At 40.0% G+C, this 21,412-nt stretch overlaps 1 protein-coding gene across 4 annotated transcripts in view; it reads left to right on the forward strand.

Annotated features, from left to right (window-relative positions):
* Positions 1-837: 837 nt before the first annotated feature.
* rpap1 (RNA polymerase II associated protein 1) overlaps positions 838-21,412 on the forward strand; it is a 33,929-nt gene continuing 13,354 nt past the window's right edge. The window contains exons 1-22 of one of the 4 annotated variants that reach the window (XM_088354801.1): positions 838-899; positions 2,434-2,509; positions 3,862-4,056; positions 6,031-6,179; positions 6,352-6,444; positions 8,276-8,459; positions 10,803-10,970; positions 11,092-11,265; positions 12,875-12,984; positions 13,068-13,166; positions 14,109-14,210; positions 14,284-14,451; positions 14,527-14,703; positions 15,747-15,881; positions 15,955-16,125; positions 16,194-16,351; positions 18,095-18,265; positions 18,551-18,746; positions 18,973-19,082; positions 19,163-19,358; positions 19,521-19,667; positions 20,907-21,049. In XM_088354801.1, the coding sequence (XP_088210927.1) occupies positions 3,864-4,056; positions 6,031-6,179; positions 6,352-6,444; positions 8,276-8,459; positions 10,803-10,970; positions 11,092-11,265; positions 12,875-12,984; positions 13,068-13,166; positions 14,109-14,210; positions 14,284-14,451; positions 14,527-14,703; positions 15,747-15,881; positions 15,955-16,125; positions 16,194-16,351; positions 18,095-18,265; positions 18,551-18,746; positions 18,973-19,082; positions 19,163-19,358; positions 19,521-19,667; positions 20,907-21,049 (3,044 nt within the window). In that variant the 5' untranslated portion in view covers positions 838-899; positions 2,434-2,509; positions 3,862-3,863. The remainder of the gene's footprint in view (positions 900-2,433; positions 2,510-3,861; positions 4,057-6,030; positions 6,180-6,351; positions 6,445-8,275; positions 8,460-10,802; positions 10,971-11,091; positions 11,266-12,874; positions 12,985-13,067; positions 13,167-14,108; positions 14,211-14,283; positions 14,452-14,526; positions 14,704-15,746; positions 15,882-15,954; positions 16,126-16,193; positions 16,352-18,094; positions 18,266-18,550; positions 18,747-18,972; positions 19,083-19,162; positions 19,359-19,520; positions 19,668-20,906; positions 21,050-21,412) is intronic. The other 3 variants (XM_088354803.1, XM_088354802.1, XM_088354804.1) reach the window with 3 other exon arrangements.

Raw genomic sequence — 21,412 nt, forward strand, 5'->3', positions numbered from 1 at the left:
TCTTTCTTTCTTTTTTCCTCTCAATCTCTCGAATCTCTGGTTAATCTCTCTGCTGTTTTCTTAATATAAGGCTAATATATTCCATCCATCCATCCATCCATTTTCAGCATCCCTTACACTGTCCAGGGTAGTGGGGGGCGCTAGAGCCCATCTTAGCTGTCAGTGAGCAGGGGACATACGCTATTCACACTAAGGGAACAATTTGGAGTCACCAATTGACCTGGAATGCACGTCTCCCTAATCTAGAAGAAAAACAAAATGCCCGGAGGAAACCCACAGGGGAGAACATGCAAACTCCGCACGGGGGAGGCCGGTAGCTGGAATCTAACCCTGGAGCTGGGCACCGTGGGGCTGCGCACTAAGCATCCAGCTGCCGTAATAACCCTTGACGTGTTTAATGATGCATTCAGTCGCTGATTAAGAACAAAATAATAAGCGATATAAACATTCACACAAGAGCTACTGTTGGTCGTAACTCACACCGTACTTCGTAAACATAGACTGACTTGAACGCACAAAACTTCTCCCCCTTCCCTCGCGTCATGTCCTATTTTAAAGGGTCTATGCGTGAACACAAACAAAAAAGGTAAGAAAAGGTAAAATACATTTTCAAAATAAATCAAGTGGTTGAATTACATTTCTAAATTATTTATAATCTATCATTTAAAACAAAAACAAACCTCGAGAACCACGAGGGAGCCAAAAAAGTCGGCTCTTTTTAGGCAGCCGAGCCGAAAAAGCCGTTTCTCGAAAAAGAGCCGGAGTTTACGAGGTGTAAAGTCACTTAAAAAACGGCACACTTCCGCTTTGTGGTAATGCTTTTACTTTGAAAGTGAAACTCAATGCGTCACTTCAAAGCGCATCCGCTTTGTTTCTCGTGTTTGGTCGCTCAGCTAAAGGTTAGCTCCCATCCTTACACCCATTTTATTTCATTTTCTAGTAAACGCGTTGTTAAATTTATAACGTGATTATCTTATCACTGAAAAGGAGAACTACACGATTTGTTTGAAATCTTTAAAATGAACTGTCTATGTTCACTTTGTGGGATTCTGATGTAAACATCGTCACATGGGGAAACCAAACATAAGATCAATAACGCTGTACTGTATTTTTGATTTTCTATTTTTTTAGTCATAACTCTTCCACTATATTAATAATACAACTCACTGAAATATATTAAAATAATTAATACTATTTTTGAATAATTGAAGCGGCGTAAAACAGGCTCCGATTTCAACATAATGTACATTTTGAATTGAGGCTTTTTCAATTGGGACACATACACTAAACGTGTACAAAAAAAGTCCAGTTATCTATTGCTCGATTATGTAAAAGTACTTTAGTTTTGGGAAATAAATGGATACGTCATCAAGCTGTACTGCATTAAAGAACGCAAATTGAAATTTGTGTAATGCCTTCCGAAACCACAGATCGAAACATTAATATAACATATAGTACTAAGTCTTACTTCTGTTTAAGATATATCTATATGATCAAATAACACCCCATATAAAAATGCATGTACTGTTCAGAAAAAATTAAATTTGACTCACTTTAAATGTGAGTTGACCTTGAGCTGGTCGAATGGGGTAGCGGGTGGATGCAGGGGGGGGGGGGGGGGGGGGGGCGGCCTCAGTGGCTTAAAAATGAAACCGATTTTGAAACTAGAGGGGATTGTCATGCCTTTAGAATGAGATCATTGCTTTAATCGTCTACTTTTTTTTCAGAATCACCCTCATTGTTATAATGTATATGTTTCACCCGGTGCCGTTATAACGGGGCACCAACTTGCAATGTAATTACTGAAGTTTCCAGTAAAGCTGAGTGACATACATCGGTGTGCAAGTCTTCATTAATTCATGTAATATCTAGCATAAAACACTCATCGTTAAATGTTTATGCCCATGCAACTTGGCTAGGGAAGCGGATCGTGTGCGCTCTTTGTTTCCATGGTTATCATGTTTGTGCTTCTCCATTGAGCATCACTGCAAGTCTTGGACCCATAGCGATAAAAAATACAGTATCGTACAGTCGACTTGCAAAGTCTCTATACAGCACAAGAGATTCTGAATGGAATGCAAAGAAAGGGATTGTGTGAGGTAATTCAGCCAATAGCGTGTCGGCATTTTAATGATGCCGTGTTGCAAACCAATAGCAGAGCAGAGTATTATGAGACATGGACCTATAGCAGACAGGGATCTTGGAGACATAAGTCGTCATATGCACAAACACCACAATGTTTGAAGTTTTTGGGCATGTGGAATAATTTGTTGTTGATGTCGTATAGTCCGGAAAGCGCTGTTGACAAAACAAACATCTGATCTCTGTTGTAAAATGAAAACCTTGTCAGGAGTGGGCGCCATATCCCGGGGCTTTACTGTATTTAAAAAAGAATTACCTTTAATTGCAATTTATTGTTCCTCTTATTTCTAGTTCCTGATTGCTGAATGCCCTGTTGAAGATAGCCGATACTGGGATCAACAACCGTTTGTAGCGACATTTTAAAAAGGTTGGTATCGAAACGGATACCAATATCTGGTATCAGTATGTGCCCATCCCTAGTGTTTATTGTTTTTCGATTGGATGGCACTGAATCATACCTTACAAGTAAAGGGGGCGGATCCTTTTTATCATTTACAGGCTTGCATAGGCTAAAGGGACAAAACAAAGCCTGCAATTGGCCGAAATAGATGAATGTCAATAGCATGTTGGGTAGAACTACGGCATAGAGTAAACAATATTTTACTATTCTGTACTGTATTTGTAAATATTTTACTCCTGGATTTACTACACTCACGTTATAAGAGGACCATGGTTGCACATTATTATTGAACACGACGACTTCGGTGAGCTACTCCGGCTATATATTTTCCCAGTATCTTGTTTCAGAGTGATATCGATGTTTCTGTGATAAGTCTTTTTTTAAATTAAACTCAATTCCAAGTGTTTATTGTCATATGCACAGTAAAGTTGCGAGCGAAAAAGAAAATAGAAACTAAGGAATGGTTGGCATTTCTTGAATCCCAAGACTTTAACCTTCCGAATGATATTTGGAACGATGCATTTGAGTGACATCGTACGGACACCGCATCCGCACGTGTCTACGACATGTATTTGCTTCTTTGCAAGCTTTGGGAATGTTAAGGGGGTAATAAGTTGGACTGAACTATCTGACTGTTTTGTCAACGTTCCCATTGTAGCGCCTTATAATCCGGTGCGCCTTATGTATGGAAGATATAGGACCAAAAACAATTTTTTTGGGGGTGCGCCCTATAGTGCGGAAAATACGGTACTCATTCTTTTTATGTGTTTTCTCGTCATTCTAAGAGTGAGTACATTTTTTTGAGACACCCTGTATTGCATTTTCCTTTAGCATTTGTTTGTTGAAGTACCTAATTTAGGAAAAAAACCTAATTGCGCTTTTTTGGATCAGTATTGCGATTTTGATGCAATACTGGTCGCGGGGGGGGGGGGGGGGGGGGGAATGGGGGGGGGGCTGGAGCCCATCCCAGCTGTCTTCGGGCAGTGGGCAGGGGACACCCTGAACTGTTTGCCAGCCAGTCGCAAGGCACACAGGGACAGACAATTCTCCTGCTCATTCACACCTAGGGACAATTTGGTTTGGCCATTTAACCTGACATGCATGCTTTTAGAATGTGGGAGGAAACCGGAGTGCCCGGAGGAAACCCACGCAAGTACGGGGAGAACATGCAAACTCCACACAGGAGGTTCGATCTCATAACCTCAGAACTGTGCCGCACACGCGCTAACCACTGCGCCGCCGTGCTGCCCGCCCTAGTACCTATAAAGTGTAAAATGAATGACCATGATGTCTTGAAATAGTTCTGCCCTTCTCTGCAGGGATGTTGGGACGTCCCAAGCCGGGCGGTTCGGAAGGGGATCTCCTAAAAGATCAGGAGGATTTCCTCAAATCGGGAGCTCCGTCTGCTGCCTCTGTACTCCGGCGCCCGGACAAAAGACGTGGTGAGAATGGAGAAGACCTTCAAGAGGATCAAAACGGTCTCCAAACTCAAAAGGATGTGGTCACCATGGAAGGTTAGATGGCGTAAATTTAAAATACTAATTGCAAAAACTCTGGCTTGAAGGGGAACAATTAGGGACAATTAAATTAACAACTTTTAATAATTTATTAAGATATCACAGTTTAGTAATCATTTATTTGTGAAGATGCTATGTTCTCAAAATCGAAACTGTCTTACCGCCACAAAACTTCCAAACAAAATAACTGTTCATCAACATATATCTTATGAATAGAACTATTTTCCAGACTATTAGATGCACCTAAAAAAAACAAAATAGGCCAGAAATGTGAAAGTGTGCCTCATAGACCATAGAAAATGGTGGATGAGATTGAAAATGGGTACAGTATTTGTAAATATATTTACTACAAGGGGTTTCACATTAGTACTGTGCAACAATTGATCAATTATGAACATCGCTGACCATAATAGCACAATATTGTATGTTATGGGATTTGAACCCGGGGTCGTAGCAGTGGTGGTCATGGCGGCGAAGGCACTGACATTTCACCACTAGATTCCCAGTGGAACAAATCACATACGTAAAGGCATTCAAGCGTATCACACAATTTTTTTGCATAGTGTATTTTGTTCTTCATTCTTATTGGTTAAACAATCTCTGGAGAGGTTAAGGAAAGACATTTTAACCTATTAGAATGCAGAAAAAAAATCACTATGCAATTTCTGGAGTCTTAAACAGATAGGTTAAGCGGTCTCTCTCTCTGGAGACTGTTTAACTGGACCACTAGTAGTAAAGATGACATATGAAAAGGCACTATAGCTTATTCCTTTATCACACTTATTTTTTACTCACAGTGCCAGAAACACTGATTTGCATAGTGTATTTTGCTCTGCATTCTGATTGGTTAAGACATCTCTGAGAGGTTAAAGAGAGACGATTTAACTTATCAGAATGCAGAACAAAATACACTGCAAATCTCTGGAGTTAAAAAGATGGGTTAAACCAGGGGTGTCAATCTCATTTTAACTCGGGCCCCACACGATAGAACAAACATTCTCTCAGAGGCCGTACTAGTAGATAAGAGAGAGAAAGAAAAAGAGAGAAAGAAATAAGAGAAAGAGAGTGAGAGAAAAAGAGAGAGGGTGGGACAAAGAAAGGGAGAGAGAGAAAAGAGAGAGAGAGAGAATGTGAGAAACAAAACAGATAAAGAGAGAAATAGAGAGAGAGGGGAAAATAAAGAAAGAGAGAGAAAGAAAGAAATCCAAAGAGAAATAGAAAGAGAGGATAGACAAGAGGAAGAGAAACAGGGAAGGGGAGAAAGAGAGAAGGGTAAAGCAAGAAAGAGAGAAAAGGAAAAAGGAAGAGAGAGCAAAAGAAGGTAAAAAGACAGAGAAAGTGACAAACAGGAAGAAAGAAAGAGAAAAAGAGACACAGAGAGTGAAAGAGAGAGACACAAAGAGTGAGAGAAAAGGGAGGAAAAGGGAGGGGGAGAGAAAGAAATACAAGTACAGCGTCTTTGTGAGAGGCACCTGGCTTTGGCAACATCAAGTGGACATATTCCAACCTGAAGCTCGTTTTTCCCTTGAGCTTCTCAGAGCGTTGTCTCGCGGGCCGGATTCAATCTCTTAGCGGGCCTGATCTGGCCTGAGGGCCGCCTGTTTGACACCCCTGGGTTATTCAGTTTATCTCTGTAGAGTCTGTAACTTACCATTATGCTGGACCAAACGCACTATGCAAATCAGTTTTTCTGGCACTGTGAGTCAAAACAGTTTGATAAAGAGATAAGATGTAATGCCTTTTTGTATGTCATCTTTCACACTGGTGGTCCAGTGGCAACGTGTCGCCGCTCGATTCCTATAGAGGTTTATCAGTCATTTCATTTATATAAACAGCCCGAATTGTTATTCATAATTTCATGTAGTCTCAATTTAACATGCATTACAGTCTGATTTGCTTTATGTATGGAAAATATATGACAAAAGACTATTTTCTCGGGTGCGTGAAAAATCCCGATTTTTTTTTTTTTAGATCTCCCAGACGACCTTCCATCCCTAACACCAGCTCCTCCCAAAAAGTCCCGCTTTAAAAACTGTCGAGTCACCTTCCAGGATGATGACGCAGGCGAGATCCTGGACCGGCATGACACTCACATCAGCGCGGTTCTGTCCAAGATTGTAGTAAGTGCCCTTAAACCGTTAAAATTCTAGCTTTCACAGTAGATCTGTGAATGCCAGTTTGTTTCTGACGTGATCCAGTCAATGCAAAGCCTGGGGAAACTGGTTTAAGGAATTGTTATGGTTTTTCTTCCTTAATGTGGGTTGTTGAATAACCTTGTGACTTTCTTTGAAGGAGAGAGACACAAGCTCTATTCCAATATCGCTACCGGAGTTTACTGGCTTGGCGTTCCCCAAACCATTTCATCGCTCAATGACCGAGGCTGAGGTAATGACATTAATCTGCAAAAGTAATAAAAAAAAAAACAGACAATTGTTCTTCCAAGCACTGTGTATATTATTAAGTCTAGTGAATTTTATTTGTATAGCCATTAATCACAAAGAATCTCAAAGGGCTGCACAGGTTATTACACAGACTATTTTTCAGACTATTATTACATCATCCCCTGATCTGGAACCAACCTGAGGGCAAGGAAAAACTCAAAAACCTCAACATGAGGAAAATGAAGAAACCTTGAGAAGGGACCGCACATCTTAAGACAAAACTGAGTTGAAGAAAATAATCCCAGTTCACAGATCCCTTAACCGTATGGGGAACCAATGAGGACGCTACTCTGGACAGCCTTCTCAACTGCTGACGGTCCCTGGCCCGTTCTTGGGTCGTGGGACCAGTCCATTCTTTGATGTTGTCGGCTCAATTCATTTTCGGTCTTCCTCTCCTCTGCCCCCTTGGACTGTGCCCTGGAGAGTTATCTTGGCCAGTCCTGATGATCTTGTGATGTGACTATACCACAGAAGTTTTCCGTCTTTCCTTATTGGTTGAGGGTGCAGACGTTCCATGTCGCAGTGGTAAAAGTGTTCCTACCACCCAATCTAGGTGTCTTCCTACTGGGTACACTCTTAACACCTCCATCCTGGTAGTTAGCGGAAGGCGCGGTCCTTTTTGACCCGGGCGATTGAGTCAAAAGTGAGTTCTTGTTGGCCATCATGTAGTGTATCTTGAGCAGTACAGCCTAGCGGCACCCATCCCTCTCCAGGCCGTTTTTTGAGGGTTGAGGTTTGCTCCCCAACATGAAACAGAAAGCACTGGTTTCCATGATTACCAGGAGCAGGAGAAGCCTGATTATGAGTGCATCAAACAAACAAGACAAACACAAACTAACAACACACAAACTTTTTCCATATTTATAGAACCATTAAGTGCATTGAAAATACAGTAACACAACAATACTGATTTCAATAAAAATCAAAAGTACTTACACCCTGAGTTTCAGACCCCTGCCTTAATTGCTCTGGCTGTCAAGGCACCCCTTCCTGTGGTGTGTCCTGGGAAAGTACAGCCTGGCGGCACCCAACCCTCTCCAGGCTAGAGGTAGGTAGCCATATTATGAACGGTCTTGTATAAGGACCCTTACTGGCTTTATATTCAACCCTTCTATCTGGAGACTTAACCACTGTACTACCAGCTAATTGACCCTTCGTCCTCAAAACGAGAGCATTACAGCTTGTGTGTTCCTTTTTTTATTGAGTCGACACGCAAAGATCAAAATTTCAAATAAAAAAGCCATGATTTTGTCGTCCAGATGTTTATTCCCCATGTCCGTTTAAGGTTTAAACCTTAGTAGACATTCAAAATAAGGAGAAAAGTCTTCAATGGATTTCGAATGAGGAGGTCTTGAGTTTTTCTCTGCCTTTATGTCAGTTTTAGATTAGGGGATGGTGTTATAATAGTCTGTACAGCTCTTTGAGACGTCTTGTGATTAAGGAATATACAAATAAACATGACTTGACTTAACATGCCTCTTTAAAAATACTCCTAGGTTGAAAAATTTGCATTTTTTTACATAACATGAACCTCACTTAGAGGGAGATTATATAATTGTCTGACATCTTGATGCTCTGGGGTCCCAAAAACTAAGAAGAGAAATTGTGCAGTTTGGTCACTTTGAGTCTCTGTAGTTTGTATTCTTATTTGTGCTTTTTCACACTATACCCTACAGCAATATCAAGTGGTCAAAAAACAGACACTGTCCCTTTAAAAATGTCATTTATAACGTCGTTACGTTATCTAATCGTTGGTCATCTCTCACTTGGTAAAGCAGGTACCTCTGCCGGCAGTTTCGGGGAAAAAGAGCATCTTTGCTCAACAGATAGCGGCTCAGAGACTAAAAGCGGGAAAGCCACCTTTAGGGTTTACGTCTGCAACGCCACCAATACACACGGCTCCCGAGCAGAAGCTTCAGAAGCCGATGGAAATCGATATGCCTCACCACAACGGAAAACGTGAGTCTTACTTGAAAATAGACATTTTCAAAGTCCAGAGTTAATGGTAATTTTTCTCAAATGCTAAACTTGTGTAAAGCCCCACCCACCCACATGTGACGCTTTTAGCATGAGTAATTTGACCCTATATTTCTAGACGACAGCATCACTCCCGATATCACTATAATGAACCACATTGTGGAGAATAAGGCCAAATTGCAACACGGACATGAGAAAATGTCTTTTTCTGTTGTCGTCATCGGTGGTTGCAACGTTAATGGACCAAATTAAGTTAGTTTGTCATTGTTTCTTGATGATTAAAAGAAAATCTAGCAACTAGCCAATGACTTCGAGTTACGAACAACAATACATACATTTTTTTCGGGATGTTGAAAAATATCCAGAGATTGCTGTAAGTTACATTTTGTACTGTGCATCTTTTTACGAGTAGAGGACAGTACTGCAGTGCTGCTACCGGCATGTGGCACTGTTAGATCTCACCCAGCATCCACCCCGAAGAAAAAATCCGCTTCCTCTTCCTAGTTCGTGTGTAAACATTCTAAACTGTATCTCCAGCGCGCTAAGAACTTTGACATTTTTATTGTTTAATATCTCGTGCATCCATTCGATATGGTTGGTGTAAAGTGTAAAGAAGAGGCGAACCGTTTCATTTGAAATGAAAGTGGAATAAGAAAGCTTGATGCGGTTGAGAAAATAGGTAGATTGCTTTTTTTCGGCCACTTTTTTATCACGGAGGAGGAAGTAGCCTGACTCTTGAAGCCAATCTTCCAAAAGTAAGTTAACTTAACTTTATTATCTTTATAGTGCATATTATTTTATGAAATGTATTTTTTTTAGTCCAAAACAATACAGATTATGTATACAAGCCTTAAACATACTTATATAAAGCTTAAACATACAAAATATAACACTGAAGCAACTTACAAACAAATTCAACTTACGAGTGATCGTCTGGAAGTAGAGGCGCGTCTGTATCGTGAGTACAATGGAAATATTGAAAAATGTATTGACAAACCTCCAACTAATTTATCCTCACAGAATGGCGTCTGAAATATGTTTAAATGTTGCAGTATTTTGTATAGTATTGTGGAAAAGAGCAGTGCAATGTTTTCCCGCATGTACCACACGCGAAAGGAATTTGTCCGTGAGCCAAAATGATCATGGTTTGGTACTCGACGCCTTTTCCGCCGCACTGTTTTCCCCCAAAACTGACGCCAAAAGCAAAATGCCGATTGCTAGTGGCATCAAAAGCAGGTGTGTGCTGGGTTTAAACATGCAATTACCGTAAATTCCGGACTATAAGCCGCTACTTTTTTCCCAAATGTTCAGCCCTGCGGCTTATTCAGTGAAGCGGCCAGTTTATGTAATTTTTCTAACTGCCACCAGCGGCACTCGAGTACAAAAGGTAAGATTTAGACCGGTGGAATAAGTGCGCCGAGGTAGACGGCATCCTCTTAGTTTGCCTACGAATTGTCAGTCTGACAAAGGTTCTTTCCGATAATGAGGAAGTCGCCCTTGATAGCGGCAGTTATAAGGAGAAAGATGAGGACGGTTAACCGTGAATTTCGCAATTGCGGTGTGGCTTTTTTTAACAGATACGCATGATGCGTTGCGAGCGTGTTATTAGTAGCGCGTTGGTACTTTTCACAGGCACGGTTTGGGATGAAAATTATATTATTATTAAAGCTTTGAAAACTCTCTCGACGTACCGTCTTTCTTTGTAAATCTGTGTAACCATGTATAATATGTATTTGTAACTGTATATTTTTGTAATGTATTTATTTTAGAGACTTATTGTGATATTTTCTACGAGCGAATCAAAAAGAAGGGGCGGAGCAAACGCGGGCTGACGGGAAGTGGGGTGAAGCTGAGTTAAATCTGTCTGTTGTTGCAGCGGACAATAGTGGATACCGGTATATATTTTTCCCACCCTTAACTTTGGAATTATACATTTTTTTCATTGGATTACTTTCAACGGGACCCAGACTTTAAAGGTCTGCATTAAATTCTAATTACAGGTATCATTTTCCGTTCATGGTGCCGATCGTGGTGTTTGAAACGTATACTATATTTATAGTTACAATCGCGGCACCACATAAGCTTTTGACTTTGCTACATGTTTTAATATGGGCGCATGCGGCTTATATACAGGTGCGGCTTGTGTAAGGACAAAAACAATAATGCCCGTGAAATGTAGTGCGTGCGGCTTATAAATAGGTACGCTCTATAGTCCGGATTTTACGGTAGCTACTTTCTGCTAACAGATGCTTGCCTTAGTAGTGACTTATAAAAGAACCCCTGTTGCTGCATAGCAAAAACAGTCCACATGGAATTATTTTCCAGCAGTGTCATCTCCAGTTTCAAGTTCAAGGCTAGTCTCAGGTGAAGGACTTGGGATTCCCAACAGTTCAGAAGAAACCACGAGGATCCACAAGGAGAACCAGGAGAAGATCCTTGCCATGTCTCAGTCTGAGATACTAGAAGAACAAGAGAGGCTTTTATCACAGCTTGGTAGGCTTTCACACAAGTTGCAAGTGTGACCTCACATGAACTCTAATGAAGCCAGTTCACCAATGGCTTTGTTTTTATAATGTTGGTCCTCTTGTTCAAAACAATTACTTCTGCCCGGCAGATCCAAGGCTGGTGGAGTTTGTTCGATCCCACAGAGCTGTGAGCGTCCCGGCTTCGTCCTCACGCAAACACCCAGAGGGGAAATACAGCGAGGAAAGCATTCATCTCAGTTCAGACGACGAAGAAGTGGAGATGGAGGAGAGAGAAGAACTGTCGTCCCGATCTGCCATAATTGGTATGATTTTATAAACAAACCTCCGTACTTCTTTTTTATCTTCTCTGTTGTGTTTGGCGATAGGAGTTGCAAATTAACCAGATGCACTCAAGTATATTGAGGTTGCACTTCACTTTTTTAACGTTGCTGAGCTTTTACTTTGTCAGGAAGATACATTCCTTTCGACGTCTGCCAACTTTCTCCAGCTTTCCCCTGAAATGGTCTGTACCATAAATTGTCTCGAAGTTGTGGATGTAGCTTTGGTCAATATTGTAATTGATTATGGTGTGATTTAAAATGAGGAAACTATTTATGGATGAATAAATTCTTGCTTGGACTTTCTCTGGCAATCTAACTTACCTCCGTGTTATATTTCGAAGTGTCCTTGGGCAAGACACGGAATCCCTAATGACCCCAAAAAGCAGGTAGTTGCCTTGCATGGCTGACACCGCTATCGGTGTGTGAGTGTGTGTGAATGGGTAAGTGTGAGGCACTTTGGGAAGTCTTCAGTGACTTCAAAAGCGTTATATAAATGCAGACCATTTACAAAATAATTGAGTTGCAAATAGAATGTAGTTGCAAATATTACATTGCAAAAGAGCAATCTTACCTAATTGGCAGGAGGTTTTGCTCATTTTAAGTGTACATTATTTGAAATTCTAAGATATGTATTTAGTTTTTTCTTTTAAAAAGAAAATGTTTACTCAAAATAATCAAAATTATCTTATCTGGCATACATTTTTGCTAATTTTAGGATTTTTTTCCACTGTTTGGAAAATAATCTGATAGATTTGAGATATTTTATATATTTATTTTTTTTACAATTTTGTTAGGAAGATTTTTAAAATGATCTACCCTGTAACAGATACATTATTTTTATGTGATATGAATGTTATAATGAAGGAAAAAGATGACATATCTTGAAATAAGAATAAAATATACTTCGAATGAGCAATATATTTTGCCAACGGGGGGAAAAATGTGTTTTGCAGTGCTAGGTGTGAGCATATCATTTTTTGTGTACTCTGAACAGCATTACCTGAGGACTCGTCCACAGTGTATCTTTTCTTCTGTAGTCAACAAGTATGCTGTTGACTTTATGTATAAATTTGTTTCCTGTTAAAAATGTAAGTTGTCTAAAGATCGTACGAGGATAAATTATACCTATTTTGGCAAAGTCCTCTTCTGGCCATTAAAGGAATGAATTCATGTCATCCTTTTCCTAAAGGTTTTCTTAATTCATGTTCCTTCATCATGCTTCCTCTTTCATCACGCGTCCAGGGAATAATGATATAATATAACTGGCATGATTTTGCCACTTGGCCAATCTCCATGCATCAAGCTAAATACTGGCTTTACTTTCTTTGATAAGCTGTAATGTTACTCTTGACTGCTTAGTGGTTACATTAAACCCTGATGAAACTCGTTAACGGCTCAAACGAGGAGGTTCTGGTGCCGGGTATCAATTGAGCAATTCTGTTTCTGTAGAAGATTTTACACCAAGTCCACGAAGGTCTTTTAACTCGATATAAATGAGTGTTCTGAGTCTCCGTTTTATTTTGAAACTGCCTTACATCTTTGTGGGGAGAATAACAACAGCAAAAATGTCAAATGTTTTGTGTGTGACTAGATCCTCCAGTAAAGCCTCAGAAAGAGTGGGTGCACATGGATAAACTGGAGCCCGAGAAGCTGGAGTGGATGGGGGACATTCCCGCACCTAGAAAAACTCAAACCAAACAAGTGAGAGGACAGACTGTAATAATTGGAAAGAACTCAAGTTGAACACCGATAACCAGTTGTACCACCTGCTTTATGTTGATAAGGGCATGCAGGCTCGTTTCGATTTCAACGGCACTCTAATCCCTCCCACGGAGGATTTGCCCACCCACCTGGGCTTGCACCACCATGGAGATGAGCCTGAGGTATCAAAATCATACGTCTTAAAATGATTTAGAATCCTTATGATAAAAATGCAGCTTCCACCCACATTCAGAAATCCTACATTTTCTAAGTGGTTGAAAAAAATTACCAGCCTTTTTGGCATAGGCTATAAATATTCTAAATGCTCTTTGTATTTGAGTTCAGATATAAGAATTGATGTAACTATTGAGTGTATGTCATTATATTTTGCATATGGAAATCTTTTTTTTTTCTTCTAATTTTAGGAATATAAGCTACTACTTGTGTTCTAAATTTTGTATCATGTGGCTTATAGAAAGATAGTTATTCTTAGGTTTTTTTGTTAGATAGATAGATAGATAGATACTTTATTCATCCCCGAAGGGAAATTCACATTTCCAGCAGCATCCCTGAGCTGAGAACAATACAATAATAAAGCAAAAAGAATACAATATACAAATACCCAGTGTGACGTGCAAATGCCCACTGTAGCGTGTTATATAGAATAACTAAATAGTGCTACACAGAATACATATTGCAGTAAGATTCGGTAATATGCAATGTAGGTGTGGTTCTACCTTTTGGGGCGTTCAAATGACCAATTCCCCTAATTCTAACCTTTAATGCCGAGCGCCAAGCAGGGCGGCAATGGGTGCTAATGTTTGTAGTCTTAAATATGATTTGGTCAAGGATCGAACCCATGACCTCGCAGATTTGGGCGGGCGCTCAACCCCACCGAGCTGGTAATTAAGTTAAACACACGAGATTAAAAAATCAATGCAAAGAAGAATATGCTTCTATTTATTTTGCAGATGGAATTACCATTTGTTAATTATTTTCTATTTTCTGCATGTTTTTTACGTGTATTTTTATTTTGTTTCCAAAATTAGAGTGGATGCAGCTTATAAACAGGTGCAATTTATAGTGCCATAAATATAGAAGTAACTTTCTTTTCCTCCTACCAGCGTGCAGGGTACTCCCTACAAGAGCTTTTCCTCCTATCTCGCAGTCAACTCATCCAGCAGAGGAGTTTGGCCCTAAATACGCTACGCAATATTCTCTCCAAGGTACACAAACTTGCACACAATTCTAGGCATGTTGAAAATATGGATTACAGATTACAGTAATTTGATTGTACAGGCGCGTGCTGGAGACTACCGTACAACCCTGAAAGGCAGCATATTGGTAACTCTGCTGGACGCCGGCCTCCTCTTCCTGCTCCGTTTTGCACTGGACGACAGCGTGGAGGGAGTTATGGCCGCCGCCGTGCATGCACTCAGAGCACTTTTGGTGTGCAGTGAAGACGAGGTAACACGAGAGTCAAATGAAATTCCCGAGTTGTTAGAACAATATTTACTTCCTGATTTACTTTTTGGCTCAAAGGAATGTTTGGATTTCACATTTCACTGGTTTCGTGGCTTGGCAGCCTTCCCCTTGCTGCCATCTGAGAAGGAAGAAGAGGTAGATGATGAAGGACTGGATGAGAGTTTAAAAGAGACTGCTAAGGAAAAGGAGGAAAGGAAAACTGATCACGACGTGGCTGGGCAGGATGTTGTCAAGGTCATTTTCTATATGTCATTTTGCAAGACTGATTGTCAAAACTGATGCTTTTTCCTTTCTGGACAACGCCTTAGTGCAGGGGAACCTTTTTGAGAGTCAATAAAGTAAAATATTTATTGATGTTTTCTTTGGTTAAAGCAACACTACATATTTTAAGACAAAAATGATCCAAGCCGCCAAACCTAATCCCCCAAACAGAAGCAAATTCTTCAGTGTATTTTCTTTCACTATGTCATAAAATATAATAATTATTATAAAAAAGAAACCATACCTGTAGCATAGTGTTGGTGTCAACGTGGGGCTGCTGCTAGGACACGTTTATTTCCGGGTTGTTTAATTTTTGTACACATTTCTTTTTTTATTCCAAACAGTCAGGTTTATTTATTTTACTTATTTATTTTTGGGTGTGAGTATTTTGGATTTCGTACATTTTATGTTGATTTAATGAGGTGCTTTAATTTTATTTACTTGACTTGTATCAAAGTATATAAAAAAACATCTACTTCCTGGTTGTGTTGCCTTCAGGATGAATCAAGTAGCATAGACAGTATTACTATGCAGTTAGTTTAAACGTTGAGGCTCATTTTGAGTGTCGTTTTGGTTGTGAATAATGGTTTCAGAACAAGGTGCGAACAGAGTTCTTTGCAGAAAATGTCATTAAGTTCTGCAAACGAGTGGGATACAGAAGTTTTTATCTTCAGTTATGTTACATGGTCTCAGTTCTAAACTTGGGCTTAGAGTGGTCATTATTCGTCCTCCATTCTGTTAACCATTTATAGTTTTTCCATAACTTGTCCAAATTGTCAATTGAAAAAATAACCAGGAAATGGTAGAAAACAGATGTCCCACTCGCAAGCGAATTCTTGCCTCTCAATGGTTATGAATTCAGAAAACCCCCCACTAATGGTAGGAACACAGAATCGCACTCTCAGCCTGAAACTGTTAAAGTACTAAAGCACTCATGAAAAGAGCCACACCTGGTTCACAAGCCATATGTTCTTTACCCCTGCCTTAGTGTAAAAACATTTGTGTTGTTTTTCTAGGGTCTCCTGAGAATGAAACTTCTCCCCAGATTACGTTACATCCTTGAAGTAGTTCGTCCGTCTCCCAGGGTTGTACAGGATATTCTGGAGATCCTAACCCGTATCGCTAGACATTCTCTGCCATCTGCCACTCAGGTAGCCACCACACAGCTCATTAATTGCAGTTTTTTTCTTGTTTTTGGTTATTGCTGACCTGCTGCTTTCTTAGGTTTTGGACTGTCCTCGCATGATGGAGACTGTGATGTCAGAGTTCCTTCCCACTTCCTGGACAGCGCCACCTTGTTCATTCCCGCAATCGGTTTATGGAGTCCCACTTGCTTCAGCTATGAAGCTCTTGAGGGTTCTGGCGACTTCTGGTAGACATGTATGCGCTAGATTGGTAAGTGTTGTTTCGACAATTATGTTGTTTAGGTTTGAATGTTGTTCAGTAACTGTTGTTCTTTACAGTTGAACACGGTAGGTGTTAAGGAGCGTTTGTCTCGTCTGTTGAGCGGTGAGCCCAGGGATCTTCTGTTGGAGCCCCGCGCGGCCCTCCGCATCACCACAGAAGCCTACAGAATGTGGGCCGTAGCATCCGGCTATGGCCAAGCCTGCGACTTATACATGTGTGTACCGATATGTATATATTTTTCTCTTAGCAGGGGTCACCAACTTAGTGCCCGGGGGCACCAGGTAGCCCCCCAAGAACTGTGGAGCCTGCAGACTGGTTGGGAAAATAGGTCACGAGTGATGGGTCATCGCGATTTTAAAGAATTTTGATTTTTAACTGGCCTAAAAAAAATCATTGATGTGATCAATGTCTGTAAATAAAAGATCAAATTCTCCCGCATTATTTTTAAAATGAGTCTATAAAACAGCTCTACGGAATCTCCTCAGTCAGCTCATTCATGATGCATGTGCAAGTATGCACATTTCTTAGACGCGCTTGAAGAAACTCGTTTTATGATATTCTTCGGGATTTAGGTTGACGTTTGGACTCTACTTGAAGTCGGCCTTTTCTTACTTTCACCATTTTCATGCTACACTGAAAAATAGAGAAAAAAAACTGTGGACAAGCATGACATCACTTTTCAGCACTCCCCTGCCGCCATTTCGCAAACCTCATGCGTTTTATTTTTAAAATGAGTCTATAAAACAGCTCTACGGAATCTCCTCAGTCAGCTCATTCATGATGCATGTTCAAGTATGCACATTTCTTAGATGCACTTGAAGAAACTCGTCTTTATTATATTCTTCGGGATATAGGTTGGCGTTTGGACTCTACTTGAAGTCAGCCTTTTCTTACTTTCACCATTTTCATGTTACACTGACAAATAGAGGAAAAAAACCTGTGGACGAGCATGACATCACTTTTCAGCACTCCCTGCCGCCATTTCGCAAACCTCATGCGTTTTATTTTTATAATGAGTCTATAAAACAGCTCTACAGAATCTCCTCAGTCAGTTCATTCATGATGCATGTGCAAGTATGCACATTTCTTAGATGCACTTGAAGGAACTCGTCTTTATTATACTCTTCGGGATTTAGGTTGGCGTTTGGAATCTACTTGAAGTCGGCCTTTTCTTACTTTCACCATTTTCATGCTACACTGACAAATAGAGGAAAAAAACCTGTGGACGAGCATGACATCACTTTTCAGCACTCCCCTGCCGCCATTTCGCAAACCTCATGCGTTTTATTTTTATAATGAGTCTATAAAACAGCTCTACAGAATCTTCTCAGTCAGTTCATTCATGATGCATGTGCAAGTATGCACATTTCTTAGATGCACTTGAAGGAACTCGTCTTTATTATACTCTTTGGGATTTAGGTTGGCGTTTGGACTCTACTTGAAGTCGGCCTTTTCTTACTTTCACCATTTTCATGCTACACTGACAAATAGAGAAAAAAAAAAACTGTGGACGAGCATGACATCACTTTTCAGCACTCCCCCGCCGCCATTTTGCAAACTTAATGTGTTTTGCCCCAAACAGCTTTGATAAAAGCAGATAGGCGCAGTGGAAAATTAAGCAACTCAGTTGGGCACTCAGTTACAACGCACCCCAACTTAGCTTAGTGACCTCATACATGGCAGATATTTTGCTGGTTGATTGAGGCTTTTTTAACCCTTCCAATGATCACCACCTGGTAGTAACAAAATTATAACATAGTAAAATCATAGTAAGAACATGATTTCATATTTTAAAGAATGCATTTCAGACAGGTAGCCCTCCATATTTATCAGCAACAGAAATGAGCTATTCAGCTTCAAAAGGGTCGGTGATCCCTGCAGCTTTAAGAAATTACTTGTTCTATCTTACTATAATGACTAATTCTTTTGCTCTGATGTAATTTTTAATGTTCTACAGAGACTTGTATCCAGCTTTACTGACGGCGTTACAGACTGTTCACACATCACTGGCTCTTAAAGACCCCCTGTTGCATCTGGAGCTGGAGAAGATTTTGTCTTTGGTTGTTTTGCTCACTCAGGTCACACATACTGCCGGCTGTCACCAAGAACTGCAGACAGGAATGGTCAGGTAAAAAAACGCAGATTTGGATTTGTTAAGTTGTAATTAACAGCGTCATAAACATTTAAATAGCATAATATCACAAATGTTATAATATTCCTGAAATCAAATGCAGAAACAATGGGTTGATGTCAGAATATTTGAGAGGCTCATTCAATTTTGTATCTCGTTCTGTGAGTAAGCTTGATAAATTAAAGTAAAAATTCTTTATTTTGTCCAGAGGTCTTCACTCAAACCAGAGAAGTGATTGATCAAATTTAAAATGTTCCCTATTCTGTTCCCTTGTAATTGAAGTTATTCAGGAGAGGAATGCCCGCCTCCTCCCCCGGTGTCCTGGGGGCATGTCACCGGATTACCAGCACTGCTTTTGGGCCATTTGAAGTGTTTTGTCAAAGGTCTTAATAATCCACCACAAAGAGTCAGCAGTCTGGCCCTCATACCAGTTTACCTGATGTATTTTGAGGCCTTCTACCATCATCTTTCCAAACAGGTGATTATTCATTTTATTTCAATATATCGGTCTTAATTTTGAGGCCCATTTGAGATGTATGAAGATTGTCGATGCATATTATAACTATCAGGTATTTTATGCTAAAATCCACATTTCATCATCCGGTCCTTCACTCATAATCAATGATCACTTGTGTTTCTATGAGGCTACATTTTTACTATAAATGATCTTCGAATTTACATTTGTTTTTTTGCTTTTGTTCAAGAACTGTTTCAATCCAGTGGAAACACTCAATGAACTGGAGCATCTGACTTCTGATGTTCTTCTTCCACTGATGTCCAACAGTGTTGTACAAGACCTGATAAAAAACCTTAAGTATGTTATTGTAAGTGGTTATTTTCCTTATATTTTGCCTTTGTACTAAAAGTCTATATTTTTTTCTTCATTTATTCCAGGTCCTCATCTGTAATATGTAATGTCCCGTCTGGTCATGTGGATCTAGACTTCTCTCCCAGCCTCCCTGGTTTGGGCTGCCAAGAATGGAGAGAACGTTCAGGCTTGATGTCTAACTCTTCACCCTTCCCTCTACTCACAAGCCTGACGCTTCTCTTGGAAACTATCACCAGCATTCACAAGGGGCTCACTTGCAAGGTTAGTTGTGTCGAGGTTTCACTCATAAGAAGATATAAGAAGTGTGCTTTTGATAACAACCTAATGTTATTTCATCCTTGTGTAAGTCCTCGGTTTTGGCCGCTTGTGTTTATTTAGTATATTTTGTGCTGTTCCTATAGTGGTGAAACATTTCTTTTCTAGTTTACAAGACTCCTTGTGTCAGAATCTGTCGTCAGTTACCTGCAAAGTGTCAGTCAGGCTACACCCACCATGTCTCACACTTGGTCTTGGCTCCTTCGTCATGAGCACCACCTCATCTACTTTCTGCTGCGCTTGGCATACAGATCGGTATGTTCAAACTATGTTTCTTTAGTGTTTGCCTCACCTGTCAAACTAACCATATAATGGCATTGTTTGGAACTTCTTTAATTACTTTAAAACTACCTAAAGCTACACAAGACATCATCTCCTTCGTAAAATTATTAGCACTACGTTTGATCGTATTAAAATGGAAATTGTCCTTATGTTGCAGGCAAGTACAGACACTCCCCTACTTACGACCATTCGACTTACGCAAAACGGGAGATATGAACATTTTTTTTGGGATGTCGAAAAATATCTGGACATTGCTTTAAGTTAGATTTTGTATTATGTGCACCTTTTTCCGAGTAGAGGACAGTACTGTAGTGCTTCTTTCTGCCGTGTGGCGCTGTGAGAGGTCACCCAGCATCCACACAGAAATACGGCTTCTACTTCCTAGTTCGTGTGTAATCATAACCTGATACAAAGTACTGTATCGCTAGCGCGCTAAGAACTTTGATGCTTTTATCGTTTGATATCTCGTGCATCCATTCAATATGGTTGGTGTAAAGTGGAAAGAAGAGGTGAGCTGTTTCTTTTTAAAAGAAAGTGGAATAAGAAAGCTTGATGCGGTTGAGAAAATGGTCTGAACGCTTCTTTTCGGCCATTTTTTACCACGTAGGCGGACTTCTTGAAGCGAATCTCCCAAGAGTAAGTTAAACCTCACTTTATTTATCTTTATGGAGCATATTTTATGAAATGTTTATTTTTTAACTGTAAAACAATACAGGTTACTTATTCAAGGCTTACACATACTTCTATGAACCTTAAACATACATTCCATACAAAATATCACACTGAAGCAACTTAGGAACAAATTCAACTTACGAACGATCGTCCGATACGTAACTCGTTCATAGGTCGCGCAGCGTCTGTAGTTACCTTAAATCCCTGTGTGTAATATTTGAACTCTAGGGGGCACTTTATTGTTTTACAATAATGTGTTCAGGTGATTGACGTGTGGGGAGCCACCCACTGCTGCTCTTTTTGGCTGTTGCGCTTGTATAGGGTTGGTTTGTTTTTATGATATATTTTTTTAGCTTGGATGCTGGAATAATATTTTACAAACTGGAGAAAACCCCCCCAGGTTTTATTGTGATATCTAACCTCAAAAAACACTCACATTTTCTATTATCCATGTCAGTTGTTTAAGTGATGTACGGCTTGCAATTCACCAGACATATTAGTATTTGTTTTGCAATCAACACTCTTTGTTTTTAATCTCAGGTTTCCATTGACGCGCAAGTAGCAAAGCGTGCCCCGCTTTACCACCAGGTGGCGCTCGTTCTACTTCCTTGGATATTGCCTGGAAGTGAACAGCTTGCCTATGACCTGCTTTCCAACATGGTCTTCAGCAAGGAATTCATATCGTGAGTTTTTATTTTACTATGAGGTTTGCGCACAAGACAAATAGATTTCTTCTTTTTCCTCATTAAAGAACTACTTAAAAATGCGGCACATTATTTCTGTATATTTTTTATATACAGCTCTGTTGGATATTAAAAAAATGTTGTGCGAGTCGTTAATCTTGGCGTGGCACACTGATTCACGTGGACATTTGACCTGAAAGTGGCACTCCACGCCAAAAAGGTTGCTGACCCCTGCTTTAGACAAATCTAGATGGTATTTTGATTAACTTTGCATTTAGATACATGTTTATGAGAATCTGCTCATTTTAGGCCTTAGGTCCGCCAGAATCTTCCTATACTATGAAAAACACTGTGTAGTTATTA

The sequence above is a fragment of the Urocampus carinirostris genome, chromosome 15 (assembly GCF_059441175.1).
Source record: "Urocampus carinirostris isolate Australia breed hairy pipefish chromosome 15, RoL_Ucar_1.0, whole genome shotgun sequence".
Lineage (NCBI taxonomy): Eukaryota > Metazoa > Chordata > Actinopteri > Syngnathiformes > Syngnathidae > Urocampus > Urocampus carinirostris.